The following is a 17,631-nucleotide window of genomic DNA, read 5'->3' as shown; positions in this document are numbered from 1 at the left end:
TAAACAGTCTTTTGGTATGCAACCTCCGCTTCTAGATGCACTTTTGCTTCGAGATGCATTTGACAAGACTACACACTAGAGGTCTACCATAGATGGAAATAGAATTGCTACCAAGTTCTAAGGCAAGGAAAATTGCGCATGCATAAACCTAAGCTATGTCAAACTTAATAAGATGTGCAGCATTTGACAAAAGATACAACCTGATGATGTTTAAATTATGTGTACATTTTCCCTATATGTGACACCACTGATAGTCCGTGCTAGGCCCAACACAGTGCTAGACCACATTAAAAGGACTAGCTCAATGGCATGAGATCCACAAAACCACCCGTTCCCCTAGGATTAAAATAAATTCATTAGCAAAAGAGTCCAAGAATTGCCCAAACTTTAATACATAACATGATTTCTATTAAAGGACTCATAAAAACAGGAAATAGTATTACAGAAAATAACATATCAATCTCCTGTTACTGAAATGGCAGCTGGTTCATCCTTCTATATTCTAATCTCAAAATCCCAAGATATATGGTCGCAAGCATTGCAGTGACTCGACTCACAAGTATATTCACATTATGCAAAGCAATTTATAAAACAATATCAACTTATAATGGCATAGAAAAATTTAGAAGTAGCTGACAAAGAAAGAATAACCTCCAACAGCCACACTGATAGGATCATCATGACCTCCTCCAAAACTTTCCAAGGCACTTGCAAATGCAATGTCCCCGTCATATGCCTCTCCAAGCTCTTCCCTGTAATTTGGTTGCAAACATGGAAAAAAAATGTAATGAGAGCATAGACAACTTACATAAAATAACATTTCAATCAAACTGATCTCCAACCTCTACTTCAAATGAACATGAGCAGAGACCATCCATGTATCCTTTTACATTACAATTACAGAACGACAAACGTTGCTTAACTTAGGCAGTACATAGCAGTGAGCACAAGGCCCACAAGGCCAGCATAACAAAATCCTAGGGCTAAAAGCCCTAACTGGACTAGGTGTCCTAACTGTCCTAAGTGGTACATATACTAAGTTACATAAAATAATATTTCAATCAAACTGATCTCCAACCTCTACTTCAAATGAACATGAGCAGAGACCATCCATCTATCCTTTTACATTACAATTACAGAGCCACAAACGTTGCTTAACTTAGGCAGTACATAGCAGTGAGCACAAGGCCAGCATAACAAAATCCTAGGGCTAAAAGCCCTAACTGGACTAGGTGTCCTAACTGTCCTAAGTGGTACATATACTAACTGTATCAACTAACCTAACTAACTGTAACTAGGCCTACATGGCACATACCAAGGAATGAGTGGCACCTATGGATAGCCCATAGAAAGGCTACAGATACCATGTTAGAAAATGAAATCCTATGAGAGGGTATCCCGCAGCGGAAGACTGATAAATAGCTCGGGAATTACACATGGAAGGGTTTCACTATGAAATCAAGCTTCATCAAGTGAGTGTACTTCACAACCATTCATGTGTGTGCCAACTAGCAAATAGACTATACTCAAAGACAATATAAAAGCAACTCTTATATATTTTCGTTTGTCCACAAACTGGACAAGATACAATACCAAAACGTTCTCCTACTATATGTCTAGCACCTCTAGATATCTAAGCTCGCATGCTCCACTGAGCTTATGTAGACTCTCCGTCCAAAGGATCTCTTGCACCTTGTTGTTCGGAACGTCAACCTAGGTGGGCAGCTCATTGAGTTAAGTCTCCAGCCTCTCTAGGACCTAGGTCACCTTCTCCTCCTGTGTATGGGCCTAAGGGTGGTCCTCCTGCTGCTCTTTCCTGCTCTTGGATTGCTGCTCCAAGTGATGGTGAAATGAGGCCAAGGGGCCTCCCTTTTATAGGGCAGAAGCCCTCCCAAATCAATCGACTGAAAGGCCGACTCCTGCTGTCCAGCCAGCTGACCCCCCTGTTCAGCCTATAAATCCCCAACCTAGGGCTCCATTTCTGGTCTTTGGCCCTGCCTGGCCACGTGGCAGGCTGCCACTGGCCCGGGCAGGTCTGCCCATATCCAGCCTTATTCCCATGCCCCTCGGGTCCCAAAACATTTGCTGACCTGTGCATTTCACTATGTCAAAGAGAGACTGTTCGCAAGGGATATTCACTTGTCTTATGTTCCGACACAAGATAGTGTGGCACCAAGGCGCTTCCACGACCCAAGTTTGAAGCTTTTCGTCCAGCTTTACACTCGATTCCATTTGTTACGTGATTCTGCGATCCTTGTACTGCCATAGGTTGCTATATCCTATTGCATAAACATGTGCAACCATGGCATTAGTTCCTTGTATCTTTGAGACGTTTCCAGAGTTCTTTGCCCATACCATGGAGGGGGGTTTGATGGGTTTTATTTTGCCCCCCTGGTATAGCCTTGTAGGCTAGTTTGTGTGCTAGTGTGCACTTCGTGCACTATTCGTTCATTAGCATGAAGTCAGGCCTTAAAAGCTAAAATTTTGTCCCATGGGTTGACCGGGCTTGGGTTTTAGGGTTAGCCCTCAAAGTAATGTACTATCACTTCACTAGTACTTCTTGCACACTTGAGTTCTGCAACAATAACACAGGTAGTTTTTAAGGTGCTGTATTTCGACACTACTACCTCCATACAAGCCATCTATATTTATCCAGCCAATATAAATCTGCGTAGCTTTTCTAAAAGCATAATTTAACTTCTTTTTAGCTAGAACTCTCACTCCAAAAAAAGCCAAATCTAGCTTTAAAAAAGTAGTATTTGGACAGCTAAATATACCCATGCAAACATCCTACATCTGGAACTAAGAATTGTTTCAATGCCTACTAGTGCTTGCCAATCACATGCGACCTTCAAAGGTAACTACATGCATTCTCAAGGCACTACACTAAAGTGCTCTGAGCATAGTTACCAGCCGAAACGGAAACGGAAGAAACGGAAGAAACGGAGTTTCCGGGCCCCGCCGAAACGGAAACGGAAGAAACGGCAATATGATACAATTTATGTATAGAATTTTATTTTTTATACATAATATAATTATCAATAGAGTGCAATTTGCAAATCATACATAATACAATTATCTAGACTGGAAGCTTCAGCCTTCAAGCATCAATGCATCATTCATACTTCTTGGAGCCAGTGCCTCCTTTATAACTATCTAGGAGGGAGACATGGACCCAATAAGCATCTCTCGGCATTGAGGAGGATGGAGAGGTGAGAAGGAGGATGGAGAGGTCACAAGTGAGAAAGGATGGAGAGGTAGAAGGAGGATGGAGAGCTCAGAGGTAAAAGAGGATGGAGAGGTGGAAGGAGCCTGGAGGATCAGAGCCTAGAGGTAGAAGTGAAGGAGGATGGAGAGGTTACAGGTAAGATTAAAGAGAGGATGGAGAGAAGAAGGATGGAGGGATGGAGAGCAGGCTGCCAAGCTGCAGCTTTTGCAGGATGGAGAAGATGGAGCAAAGGATGAAGAGGATGGAGAGAGAAGGATGGAGGTCCGAGGAAAACGGGATGGAGAGTCCAAGAGCAAAGGATGGAGGGATGGAGAGAGCTTAGAGAAGGTGGAGAGAGCAGCAAGGATGCACAGGAGGAGTGCGATCGGCGGGAGGCGGCGAAAAATGGAGCCAGGCAGCGAAATCACAACTTTTGGGATTTAGGGCAAAAACAGGTTTTACGAAACGGCGTTTCTTCAAGAAACGCCGTTTCCGTTTCGCCGTTTCCGTTTCCAGCCAAGAAACGGCCGTTTCGTGCAACTATGGCTCTGAGGAGGAAAGAGCTCTGGGGAAGATACAAAAGACCTCCAATTAATAATAATAATTCACCATGTTCGGATAAACACATTTGACCGTGTTCAGATATGGACACACATATGAAGCATTTCTCTCGCATGCGATAATGATGAAAGTAAGTTTGCTCTACCAAAAAATAGCAAAAAAGTTCACTGTTCAAGTCTTTTAATGGTGATTTCTTGAATAGTGATACTTTTGCCATGGCTATGGCTGCCCACATTGATGCTTCAATGATGGTGAGCAATGTGCCGATGGACTACCTGTTGCTGAGTATTTCTGTGATAAGAATCAGCTGGCAGAAGCGTACATTCAAGTGATTGAGGTGACTGGCTTGATTAGTTAAGAGTCTTGGAGTGATGATCCACCCGAGTCTCAACTGATCCGAGGGAATCGGGTTACATTTGAGTATGTAGATGTAGTTCAAGTGAGGAGGATGAAGCTGTGCAACTACTTCACGGTTACCTCCGATTGGGTCAAGTGTGAGCCAGTAAGTCACTATAGGGTGCACCAGTGCTTTTGGTTAAGAAGAAAGACACGTCTATGTGGTGTGGACTGTAAAGGTCTAGACAAACTGATCATCAAGAACAAATACCATTATCTCATAAGGATGTTCTCATTGATCGTCTCTATGAAGCTAAGTATTTCACGAAGATTGATTTAAGAACAAGCTATCACCAGATAAGGACATTTACGAAAGATGCTTATACGTGTTGAATTAGGGTTGGTCGCCTCCCCACCTGTGAGCCCCAAAATGACAAGTAAATCGGGGAGGTGGACCATAGGACAATAGAATGGTTTCATGGGGCTGCCATGTGGGCAGCAGAGAAAGGGAAGTACCTGGTAAAGATAAGCCACTATGGAGGGAAAATCTGAAGCAGGCTGTCCATGCTTGGAAGGGAGAGATCTGTGCAGGGTTTCCAGCAAGCAAGGGCTGCATGGAAAGAGCGATGACATCAGCAGCAGTACAGAACAGGTATGGTGACATCAGCATGTGTACGGAGGGGTTCTGCAGGCTGTACGGACCTGGAATTAAGGCTGAACAGAGGCAGAAGAATCAGCAGGACCTTATGGTGCGCTGTTTGGAAAGGATTTGGGGTAGAGAACAGCCCCTACTATGGGCTGGATCAGCCACCCTCCCTCTAGCCAAAAAAAAGAGGGCCTTTGACCTTCAATCCTCAGTCACACAGAATCCTTATACCAAGGCATGCAGGAGAGGAGTAGGCAGCAGTTCAAGAGGCAGCACCTAGCCACAGTTTTCCGCCTCCAGGGTCACATCCATACTCCAGCATTTTGCTGGAAGTCTTTCGCAGTGTTCTGTACTTGCAGTCTACAAGTGGTAGCACAATAATTTGTTCTATATTTGCTGCTCTATTACCAGATAAGAGCTATCATATTTGTGCCCAACTTGTGGAGATGGGGAAGAGTTGTGAGACCTTTTGCAACCATACTCCACCACAAAGGTCTGGTTTAGGTTGATATCCTTTATTCTAACAGGCACTGGCTTCACGAATACAAGATTACAGTAGGGAGACCTGGCAGGTTGAAAAATTGATCCTGCCTACTAAATTACCCTTATTTTTGTCATTTCACAGAGTTTAACAGTTTGTGAGGTGTTCACAATGATCTCCAAAAGTTAGCCAAATCCTAAGAGATTACCAGCTAGACATCTTGGCATTTGCAAAGCATAATCTCTTTCGATTTAATATGGAGCTAAGAAAAACAGGGTTTACAGGTAGTCAGCTTTACAATCCTATTTTCAAGTCGGAAACACCTTCAGCCATGAGCCAAAGAGTTTCTTTATGATTATTCAGTTGACCATGACATCAATATCACACATGAAGTATTGGTTTTACATCTCATGCCTTGCTGGACCCATTTCACATTATAAAATGATAAAGAATGCTTTCATTGATACAAATTGTACTCCTGCCAAACTCTGAAGGCCCAATAAATGTTCAAATGATGGCTACTTTAAAAGAGTGCATAAAACGATGACAGAAGGTGGAGATCGGGGAGCAGGGATTGCCCAATTTTGGGGACATCAGCAATCTTGACCTGATGAAGAAACCCACGACGCATAGTTTTGACTTGAGCCAAAAAGCCAGCTCCTCCTTTGTGGCCACATAAGCTGTGACACTGTAACTGGCACTTGATCATCTCCTTCCAAAGATAATTGGTTTCCGGCCTTCAAAAACTATGACTTAAATGCCACATTATGCAAGGCTAGCTCATCATAGGCAAACAGCAACTTCTTTTAAGTACTTTCCTGATGCTTGCAATGCAAGAGATTCATGTTTGCATTCGGCAAACATCACATAACAACCACCCCTAATGCATAGGGTCCAAGGATCAATCTCCAAACTCACATAGCTGCTATCAATTTTTCCAAACATTGAAATATTTGGACCACGTGCATCTCGTAAGGATCTTTCCAAATTGCCTTGATTTTTGTACGTGGGTCAGGTCTCCATGGCCAATTTGGGACAACCAGTTATAAACTATAATTTGAAACTTTTTTGTCTCTAATAAATGGAACATTCAAGGCTTGTTTTGATCATACAGCTTTTTTGTTTCTAATAAATGGGACATTCAAGACTTTTTTTTGGCATATTCTTGGAGGGAATGTTTTAATTCCACATGCTTGGTGTGGTTCGAGGGAATAGAGAAGGCTCCTCAAGCCCCCCATTCTAAGCCCTTCAGGCATTTGATTGACCAACCATCTTGATCGTGCAAACACTTATTTTTTCCCCCCAAAAAAAGGAAGCTTCTATTAATGCTTGAAAAACACCATACAACTCAGCTACCAAAAGGAGCTAAGGAAGGGAGAAACAACTGGCTATCAGAAAATAACCAGCTTGTTTCCAAGAGAGCCCAGCACGTTGCCTAGGGATGTTAGAATTATAGATATAATTCAGCAGTGACTTTTCCCTCTTTAAGAGGTTTTTCCCCCTAACTGCAGTTAGTCCACTAACTATGGTTAGTGACTACTAAGGTTTTGTCACTAGGACAAAACCTTATCTCTCACCTTTTCAATTGTACACTCTTACACTCTTCTATTGCAACTAAGCTTTCAGCTCTCAGCTCACTCTCTTGCTCTCTCCCTCTCTCCCTATTCTCACATTTGGTATCAGAGCGGGTTCAAGAGCTCCGTGCTCCCTACTCCCTTCAGCTCTTGCTCTCTGCCTCCAGCTCCAGCCCAACATCTACCTGCTTCCGTACGTTCGACGTACAACTTCTGTACTGCACGCCGTACAGCAGTCGCTGTCAGTACTGTAGTACCCGTACCTTACCTGCATCAGCGTCGTAAGAACCTTACCTACATCATCGCCGTACCTATCGTACCCTGCATCATCGCTGTACCTACCGTACCCTGCATCATCGCCGTACCTATCGTACGTGCTGTATCTGCTCGCACATGCAATCAGTTCGCCGTACATACATACGCGTACCTGCCATACCTGCTTCCGTACCAGTTGTACTTGCAATCAGTTCGTCGTACGTACATACGCGTACCTGCTTCCGTACCAATCGTACCTGCAATCTCGTCGTCCGTACCTACGATCGTACGATCTGCTTGTCCGTACATCCGTACCTGCTCGTCCGCACGTGTGTCTCCGTACGACCGTACAGTCCACGACTGTACAGTCCAGTCACAAAAATCCATACCTGCAGATCTGTACCTGCAAATCCGTGGATCCTTGGTAGGCATTCTTGGTGATCCTTGGTAGGCATTCTTGCAATTCTTCTGCAACATTTGCAGATCTGGTGGTATTTGTGCAGACATTTGCAGTCATTTCGGTACTTTCGGGTTCATAGTTTCTTGTGAAGCAGACATTGCAGGCAGATTCAGAGGGTTAGCCAAAAATTTGGGGCTTTCTGCTGAAATTGCAAAATTTGGGGCTTTCTGTGCTTTTTCCCCTTTCTGGTTGCAATTTCAAGCTCGAAATTTGGGGTTTTCAGTTTTGCAATACAATTTCTTGCAGAAATTTAAGGATTTTGTGATTACACTGCAATTTCGCAGTGAAATTTGGGGCTTTTGCAGACAGAGCGCAATTCTTGCAACATTTGTGGCTTTTGATCAATTTGCCCCTTTCTGGTTGCAATTTCAGGCCTATTTTTGGGCTTTTGTGTTGGGAGAGCAATTTTGGAGATTTCAGTTCATACTGCCTTTCTTGAAGTGTTGTGCAGCACTTGTGGCAGATTCTGGAGAGTTTTTTATGCTTGGACAGATTTCTGACAGTGCAAGTGCAGAAATCTGAGTTGCATTTACAGCCAGTGCTTGGCTGTGTTTTTTGGGAGTTGTGCATTTCATTCCCAGTAAGGGAATTCAGTTTTGTATCTGTTAAAATCTCTTTCTCAGATATGGCCCAGCAAAATCAGAATGATTTCCAGTTCGGTGGTCTTTCACAGGAAGACAAGTTGGATGGTACCAACTACTCCCTCTGGAGTTTTATGGTACGCAATATTCTCATTTCTCGCAATTTATGGGATTATGTGAATGGGGTGAGATCCGACCAGCAGGTATAGCACCTAATACCCCTCCTCAGCAAGGAGGTGGAAGAGGTCGTGCACAGGATGCAACTGCAGGACAAGTTGGTGGTGCAGCTATAGTCACTACTCCAGAGCAGAAAAGATGGGATTCACGGGATGCCTCAGCTTTGTCATACATCGCTCTTTCAGTGAAAAGATTTATCATTCCGCATATCCGGTCGTGTAAGACCTCGAAGGCAGCGTGGGATATTTTAGAAAGCATGTATGCAGCCCGGAATGATGCAAGGGTATCTTTCTTGAAAAGAGAGTTAAGTAATACACATATGGAAGAGGGTGACTCCATGTCAATCCACCTCACAAAGCTACAGGATCTCAGAGAGCAATTATTGAACATTGATGAGATTATTCCTGATTCAGAGATGATTACCACCACTCTGAATTCTCTTCCTGAGTCTTATCTCAGCTTTCATACCTCGCTGAACTTATCATTGAGGGGGGGTGCAAATCCTCTCACTTTTCATGAGTTGATAGGGCTTCTGCTTCAGGAAGAGCAGACCAGGAAAAACTTGGCTTCACGTGCAGGTGAACAAGCTATGCTCTCAAAGTTCAAGTCAAAAACAAAGGGACAGGCAAAGACATCAGTAAATCAGCCTTCCAGTGGGTCAAGACAGCCTTCACAAAAGGCTAAAAATGATGCAAGCCAGCCCGCCCAAGAAGAAGGGTTTTTGTCATTACTGCAAAAAGCCAGGTCATCACATTGCAGAATGCAGGAAAAGGCTTGCAAAAGAGAAGAAAAACAGCTCCGGTATGGCTATTTCAGATTCAGCTCCTCATTCATCTGACAGTGGGGATGTTGCTGCAAACTTTGTTGGACAAGATTATGCCTTTTTATCTTGCATTTCAGATTCTAGGCTGGCTGTTCCAGATGCTCGGGATAGTACAGCCACTTGTAATGATGATACATATGCCTTTTTGACTTGCAGTTATGATCCTTCCACGGATGCATCAGCTTTCAGTGTCCATGAAACACTGAATACTTGGTATTTTGACAGCGGTGCATCCAAGCATATCACTTCTAGGAAGTGTCTCTTTACTTCCTTGCATCCACCTCCTGTTGGTAAGAAAGTCACTTGTGCCAACAGCTCGTCATATTCAGTACATGGTACAGGAGAAGTTGAGCTTACTGCCATTGATGGCTCAGTTTTCAGACTTTCAGATGTCTTGTATGTGCCTGGTATCACCAAGAATCTCCTTTCAGTGTCCACTCTTAACAGGGCTGGATTTCAGGTCATCTTTGAGGATGACAAATGTGCTGTTTGGGACAGAGAAAATGATTATGCCTTGAGATTATCTGGTACTCTGCTGCGTGGGCTTTTTCAGCTTGATCTTTTTGAGAAAAGAGCAGCCCATGCTCTTGCAGTTTCTACTCCTACTGCTGCCATACAGAATGCAGAATTATGGCATGCCCGATATGGCCACATGCATTACAATAGCTTGATGACGCTTCAGAAGCACTCTATGGTTGATGCATTGCCACCTCTTGAGATACCTCCTCCACATGCCTGTGAAGGGTGCATTTCAGGAAAGATGCATAGATTCCCCTTCAAAAAGGATGGTTCAATTAAAGCTGTCCGGAAATTACAGCTTATACACAGTGATGTCTGTGGTCCTATGAGGATTCCATCATTGGGTGGTCATCTCTACTTTGTTACTTTTATTGATGATTACTCCAATTTCACTTGGGTTTTTGGACTGAAGCGCAAATCAGAAGTGTTCATGGTGTTTAAACACTTTTCAGCCATGGTTGAAAATGAAACCAGACTCAAGATACAGACATTGCGCACAGATAGAGGTGGGGAATACTTGTCTGCAGATTTTGATGCTTTTCTGAAAGGCAAGGGTATTGTGCATCAGCTCACAGTGAGGCTGACCCCTCAGCAAAATGGCAAAGCTGAGAGGCAAAAAAGAACTATTATGGAGATGGACAGATGTATGCTGAAAAGCAAACACATGCCTCACAAATTCTGGCTTGAAGGTCTAATGTGTGCCAACTACATCTTAAATCGGGCTCCCACTAAGGCTTTGAAAACAAAAACTCCCTATGAGGTCTAGAATGGGAGAAAGCCTTCAGTGGATCATTTCCGAGTCTTTGGATGCCTTGCATATGCTCATGTGCCAGTTGAATTTCGGCATATGTTTTCAGATAAGGCAATTAAGTGCATATTTGTTGGGTACAGTGCAGAAAGCAAGGGGTACCGTCTCTACAATCTTGCTACATGCAAGATCATTGTCAGTAGAGAAGTGATATTTGCAGAAAATTCAGCTCACACTCAGGCTGAATTTCATATGCCTTCTTCTTCAGAGGATGTTTTTTAGGGGATGCTACCAATTGCCTTGGGTTCCCCTGCTGATATTTCTGATGCAAATCAGAATTTACAGCCACCTCCCGATGCTCCAGTTCAGCCACAGGATGTCTTGCCACCTCCACAGACAGTGGAACAAGTAGTTCAGTAAGACATTGCAGATATACATGCAGCAAAAACAATCCCAAACTGGCTGTTACAGACTCTCAGGGAGAGTAAGATTGATGCTCCATTACCTGGCAGGACTCGCAGTGCAGCAAGGCACATGAAAGGTGCTAATTCAGTTGAATCAGCATATCCAGGTACTCTTCTCGATGAGGAGGAGCCTGCAACATTCGAAGAAGCAAAGGACAATGTGCATTGGATGAATGCCATGCACGATGAGTTGCAGTCCATTAAGAAAAATCAGACTTGGGATGTCGTAGACTTGCCACCAGGTAAACATGCCATTGGTACACGATAGGTTTTCAAGGTGAAACGGAAGCCAGATGGCTCCATTGACAGATACAAGGCAAGGCCAGTTGCTAAAGGCTATGAAATAAGTTGTTGGCCTAGCAGTCAAACGCTTCAAATTTTCTTTGACTTGATTCCAGAAACGATGTATTGTCAAACTGAATTTTTCCCTGCATTTCTTCAATTTCATCCCCTGACATAAAAATACCTTCTAATACAACTTGATACTCATCTGCCAAAAATTTAATCTGTACCTCCACAGCTTCTAACGCCTGTACCCTGTTTTTCAGAATAGCATAAGGGCATAGATTATGAGGAGACTTTTACTCCTACATCCCGGATGACCACCATCCGATCTGTTATTACAAAGGCTACACATTTTGAGTGGAATGTTCATCCGTTGGACATTAAAACAGCCTTCCTAAACGGAGACTTGTTGGAAGAGGTTTATGTCAAACAACCTCCAGGGTTTGAAATTACAGCAAATGCACTTCAGGTATGCAAGCTAAACAAAGCTTTGTATGGGCTGAAACACGCCCCTCGTGCATGGTATGCCAAGATTCATGCCTTTTTGACCAGCAAGGGGCTGCACAATAGTCCTACTGAGAGCACCCTCTACATCAAGATGGATGGGGGGGAAATTTTAGTCATCCTTCTTTATGTCGATGACTTACTGCTCACAGGGTCCAATGAAGATAATATTGCAGATTTCAAAGCTGATTTGCAGACCAACTTTGACATGTCAGATTTGGGGCTGCTTCACTTTTATTTGGGGATCCAGTTCTCTCAAGAGAGACGTGGCACTGTTATGTCTCAGTCCAAGTATGTGCAAAAACTCTTAGACAGATTTAACATGCATGATTGTAAGCCCATAGCCACTCCTATGGTGCCGGGGCTGAAACTCACAATGAATGATGCAGGAGAATTAGTTGATGCCACATTTTACAGTCAGGCTGTTGGATGCCTCATATATCTCTGCAACACTAGACCTGATATTCAGTTTGCAGTATCTCAGGTGAGCAGGTATATGCACAACCCAAAAACTATGCATTGGCAGGCAGTTAAGCGCATCTTCCGTTATTTACAAGGCATGAAGTCTTTTTGCTTATTATTTCCAGGGGGGTTGACTTGTAGATGCATGCCCACAGTGATTCAAATTGGGCTGGTGATTATGACACTAGGCAGTCCACTAGTGGCATTTGTTTCTTTTTGGGTAAAGCTTGCATTTCCTGGCTGAGAAAGAAACAATCTACAGTGGCTACCTCATCATGTGAAGCTGAGTACAGGGCAGCTTTCACAGCAACAGTTGAATGTGTCTGGCTGCGACGTCTATTTGCTTATCTTTATCTGTCACTGGAGGGTCCTTCTCCAATTCTCACTGATAGTCAGAGTGCCATTGCAGTGGCAAAGAATCCAGTGTTTCATGCTCGCACAAAGCACATTGAGGTTCACTATCACTACGTCAGAGAGAAGTTGCATGCAGGAGAGATCAGTATGATCTTTGTGTCCACACATGACAATGTTGCAGATATTTTCACCAAAGCATTACCACGTGAAAAGTTTGAGGCATTTCGCAGTGCCCTGAACTTATATCCGTTTGGTGATTAATCAGCCTTGTACATGACATTGGCACTGCAGGGGGGTGTTAGAATTATAGATATAATTCAGCAGTGACCAATGTAATTTAATAAGCTAGTTAGGGGCACTTTACCCTCTTTAAGAGGTTTTTCCCCCTAACCGCAGTTAGTCCACTAACTATGATTAGTGACTACTAAGGTTTTGTCACTAGGACAAAACCTTATCTCTCACCTTTTCAGTTGTACACTCTTACACTCTTCTATTGCAACTAAGCTTTCAGCTCTCAGCTCACTCTCTTGCTCTCTCCCTCTCTCCCTATTCTCACAAGGGAATCTCTGAAACTGGGGCTAACAACCTGTTAGAAAAGTCACTGCCCCACCTGTGAGCCCCCGTTTTGAGGGGACAAGGGGGCAGGAGACTATAGGGAGGTTGGGGAAGAAAAGAGCAGAGAGCCTACCTGGCTGGAACCCATGCAGCAAGGGAAAGTGGCACGGCTTTCTAGGTGACTCATTGAGCAGGTATAGACGGGGCCTACGGACTACATCAGCAGCCCATGTGGGCACATAGGCCTATTTATAGGCCTGGCCCAAGCCAGCCAGAACAGCCTCCAAAGGCCAACCAGCCTGGTCGGTGGAGGGGCTCATGGAGTCAATGCTGCAAGCAGGCGGCCGACCCCCTACTGGTCGGTTTTCTTCAGCCCAGCAATGGGCCTATAAAAGGCCCCCTCTGCCCCCCTCATTTCTCATCACCTGCACAAAAGGCCTTGCACAGGCAAGCATGCAGGGAGAGGAGTAGGCTCAGCATTTTGGACATCTTCTATTGGCTGTTGTACATGCTCATCTTTTGAGCTTTTGTCTGCCCACGATTGTGCAGGAATATATCTGAGTTTTTGCTCTCTCTCTCTCTCCGTCTCTTTGAGTGTTGTATGAGCTAGATCGGGAGTGAGGTGTGAGTGATTCTATCCTCTATTTCCAACACAACCAAGGTGGTGGTCTATACATCCAGCAGATATCCCTTGCGGAAAGGGTGTACGCCTGCAGGCCAAGCCTTGCAGAACCGCTCCCGTATCTCGACACTCGCTCTCGATCTTGGAGTACCACACTCTCAAATCATGCACAATGTAAAGATAATATCCTACTAGATGGCAACAGATCTACTGACCTCCGATCACCTGACTGCACCATGCTACCCATATGTTCCAGGCAATGATGTTGGATATCGTCTCCCAAATACTGTCCTCTAGTGAGGGCATTGGGCATACTTTTTTTTATTTTTTGGTAAACCCATGAGAGGTATATTATCAGCAAGATTTACATGAGAGCCTCAACAGAGGGCATTGGGCATACACGGGAAGGCGACGAGCATCAATGCATCATCAGTCTCTATCCGGAACACTTGTTGGCCATGGACCTTGTACACTTGCGAGATTGGTCAATCGAGAAGGCATGCCGTACCTCCGTGAGCACAGTGCCATTCCCCAAGTGAAGTCTCGTTGTATCCACTGCATGTGGGCCACAATCCTAAAGGCCACTAGCCAAATCCTTTAAGTTGCAAGGCATCCCCATAGGCAATGGGGTATCGTCTCTAGAACTCCCTCTTGTTGGAATCGGAGTCCTAGTGTGTGTGGTCCTAGTGTGCGTGGTCCTAGAGTCCTAGGAGTGTCCTATAGGTGTGTGAGTGTGAAGAGTCTTGAGGCCACTTGTGCCACCTCATGTGGTAGATGTGATTCCTCACCTAGATTCTCTTGTGTGTAACCTCATCTATGAGGTGTCTGTGTGGGAAGAGAAGGCTTGCCCAGCCTATAAAAGAGGCTATGTACTTGTTGTAAAGAAATTAATCAACATCAGCTATTGTGCCTCAGCTCTTGTCTCCAATCATGTGTCTCTCACCCTCTCCCATTTTCAACAGCTGGTATCAGAGCCACCTTGAAGCGTTCTGCCCATTCCTCACCTTGTAGCTACTCGTAATTTCCTCCTCTCCTTGAGGTGATGAGCGTCATCAACGAGGAGCTGCGCTGCCACACCTGCGCCCCCTCGTTGCCACACCTGCGCTGTCACGCCAGATCTGAGTCGACCTCCCTCGCAATCTGCTCACGCCTTGCTGCTGCCGCCTCTCTGCTATTTTCCCTGGCGCCGTACGTGGGAAGGTTGTGGGGTCCGAACCCACGCGTGCTTGTGCGCCATTCTGCCCGTCATACTGCCTGCGGAGCTTCTACCTACACCCTGAGCCTTAGCAAGGAAGGCCCGTGCGGAGCTGCAACACCCACCATCAGAGCACATAGGCGCCCGCATGACAGGCGTTGCATCCTGAGTACTACCGTAACTCGCCATCTCTAGTTGGGCGCAACAACTCGCCGTCTCTGGTTGAGCACAACAACTCGTCACCTGCCCGACATATCCTTTGAAGGTGCATCGCTTCCGCTGCGTATCTCTTGGGCTGATCTCCTGAGTACAGGTCGCGAGGTAGGCAAAGGTTTTCTACGTGGCTGCTCTGCGTTTGCATTCTTTCCACGCTTTCCTCTGCAAACTACCCAGTTCGTAATTACCTAATTTGCAAGCTGGAGTCTAGATTCTGATCTTCTTCGTTCGCCTCTCCACATGAGCTCCTACCCAAGCCTCATCATCGACTGCTCTTTAGCCTCAGCATCAGTGTACAAGAGCCCGTATCAGCCCGGACCTATGCCTCTCCATTGACCAGCAAACAGTCCATCTGAGACATTCTGCGTTTTTGAAGATTTTTGGCCTCATTTTGGGTGAATTTGTTGGGGCTTTTATGATCTGAAGCTCCCCTAGTGTTGCTAGAACACTATGCTCTAGGAAATTTTGAAAAGCCCTAATTTTCTGCAAACCCTAATTTTTGCAGCAACCCTATCCCAAAAATTTAGGGCTTTTTTGTCCTATGTCTTCCTTTGGCATAATTGAAGCTTCTACCATGTAAAATTTGGGCCTTTCTTGAAATTTGAGTAAACATTGTAAGGGATTTAGACACTGGCTGTAATAACAGCGCTAAGACCTTCCCACCAATGGATAGCATAAAAAACTCCTCGTTCATCAAGAAATTCTCAGGGAGCAATTTCCCAACTTAGCAGACAAAACTCCGGCTTCTTCTTATGTGAGAAGGCATATGGACTATCACCAATGGCAAGGAGCCAAAACCCCAAGGTGATGATGCTAGAATCAGTTGGTGGGAGAACCAAAATGATAAAGCAATGGCTATCATTGGCCTAGCTTTAGCTGACAACCTTATCCACCATGTGGATTTTGATAAGCCAACAAACGACGTTTGGGAAAAGTTAGAGAAATAAGATCAATAATTCCAAAGTATTTCTCAAACAAAAACTCTTCAAGCTCAAGATGAAGGAAACTGAAACCCTCAATGAACACTTGAGCAATCTTGGGTCAATTCTCCAACAATTATCTGCCATCCGAGCCATTGTTCAAGATGATGATCAAGTTGCTGTACTTCTCTCCAGTATTGAAGACATTTCCAAGTACAATGAGATCCTTGCTGTCCTAAGAGTCAGCCGCAATATGAGCTTTAAGGATATGGTAGCTCATCTCATTGATGAGGACCGTAGGCTTACAAAGAAAGCAGAATCTTCCTTTGAATCTGGAAAAGCATTCTTTCTCAAGAAGAAGCCCAAGAAGAACGGAAAACCTCTTAAATGTAATTACTGTCAGAAACTTGGCCATCCAGAGGATCGTTGTTTCAAGAAAATGGCAAAGGTACAAGCCAAAGAACATGCCAATCTGGTTGCGGAGCAGAGCGAGGACGAAGACGATGAAGCTACACCTTCTGGACCTGAGGAACAAGCCTGCACTGCTGCTATTTCTGGTCTATCCCTCCATGAGGTGATAGATGAAGAGTGGGCTTTCTAGAGTCATGTGTGTTAGGTACTCTGCCTTGGGTAGTCCCCCTAAAATGATGTAATAATTTGTCTTTTTGTGTGCCTTGTCCTATAAAAGGCTCCACTTATTTCCATGTACCCGTTTAGGAGACAGGGGGGGTTGCTATGTCTTTCCTTTATCAGGCCTGGCCGAGTTCCAGGATGTTGATGTACTCCCTAGACCTATGAGTTGGTCATGCATCCATGCTCAGATTTGAGTCTTTGATCACGTTGACACCTAAGCCATGAGAGTGCTTGGTTCAACCTCTGAATTATGCTCAGCTGTTAGCCTCTGAGATTGCCTGGGATGCACAGTCTGGATGATGTCATAATTTCTCACCCTAGCTCCGAAGGGGGGTTTGTTGGAATCGGAGTCCTAGTGTGTGTGGTCCTAGTGTGCGTGGTCCTAGAGTCCTAGGAGTGTCCTATAGGTGTGTGAGTGTGAAGAGTCTTGAGGCCTCCAATCATGTGTCTCTCACCCTCTCCCATTTTGAACACCTCTGTGCAGCAAAAGCATCTGCCATCTATACCCATATGCTCTAGCCAGGGGCCGATATCGTGAAAACACTCATTTGTAACTTGCATACCACAAACACTCGGATCATGCAAACATTCATTTGGAGCTATGGATAACACAAACCATGCCCTTTATCATCGACAGCTTGCGAACCGTACTTGCAACAAGATATATATACCTTTGAAAGACTAGAATATATCGAATCGTACAAATTCAAATTTTTGTTTTTCTAAAGTCCAAATTTCTACTTGTAACAAGAAGTTTGATTGACCAACCATATTGAACATTGCTTGTAGCTATGCATACCACAAAGAGTAATTCCTCCTCTTCAAGAATAACCATGCCCTAACCATTTAGGGAGCTTACTTGCGACAGAAAATGATAAAGTAGGTTGAAAAGCTATGGGTAAGATAACCTAGAAGAGCAAGCGAGACAAGTTGATCTAAACATGTTAACACATTGAGTGATGCAAATGATATCACATATCCTAATACCTATTCTTTAAATAGGAGTGTAGAAGGGAGTTGCTGGTGACAAATGCAAAAGCATCAATCTCGTA

General features: G+C 44.4%; 1 protein-coding gene across 3 annotated transcripts in view; it reads right to left on the bottom strand.

Moving 5' to 3' along the window:
• The window catches only part of SFC (ARF GTPase-activating protein), a 95,266-nt gene that overhangs the window by 37,707 nt on the left and 39,928 nt on the right, over window positions 1-17,631 (bottom strand). For all 3 annotated transcript variants that reach the window (XM_087399983.1, XM_087399985.1, XM_087399984.1), the window contains exon 3: window positions 652-752. In XM_087399983.1, the coding sequence (XP_087256109.1) occupies window positions 652-752 (101 nt within the window). The remainder of the gene's footprint in view (window positions 1-651; window positions 753-17,631) is intronic.

The sequence above is a fragment of the Dipteris shenzhenensis genome, chromosome 28 (assembly GCF_047967505.1).
Source record: "Dipteris shenzhenensis isolate YYH24624 ecotype China chromosome 28, Dip_SZ_1.0, whole genome shotgun sequence".
Classification (NCBI taxonomy): Eukaryota; Viridiplantae; Streptophyta; class Polypodiopsida; order Gleicheniales; family Dipteridaceae; genus Dipteris; species Dipteris shenzhenensis.
The sequence above is the reverse complement of the archived record's forward strand: the minus strand, read 5'-3'. Positions and strand labels throughout refer to the sequence as shown.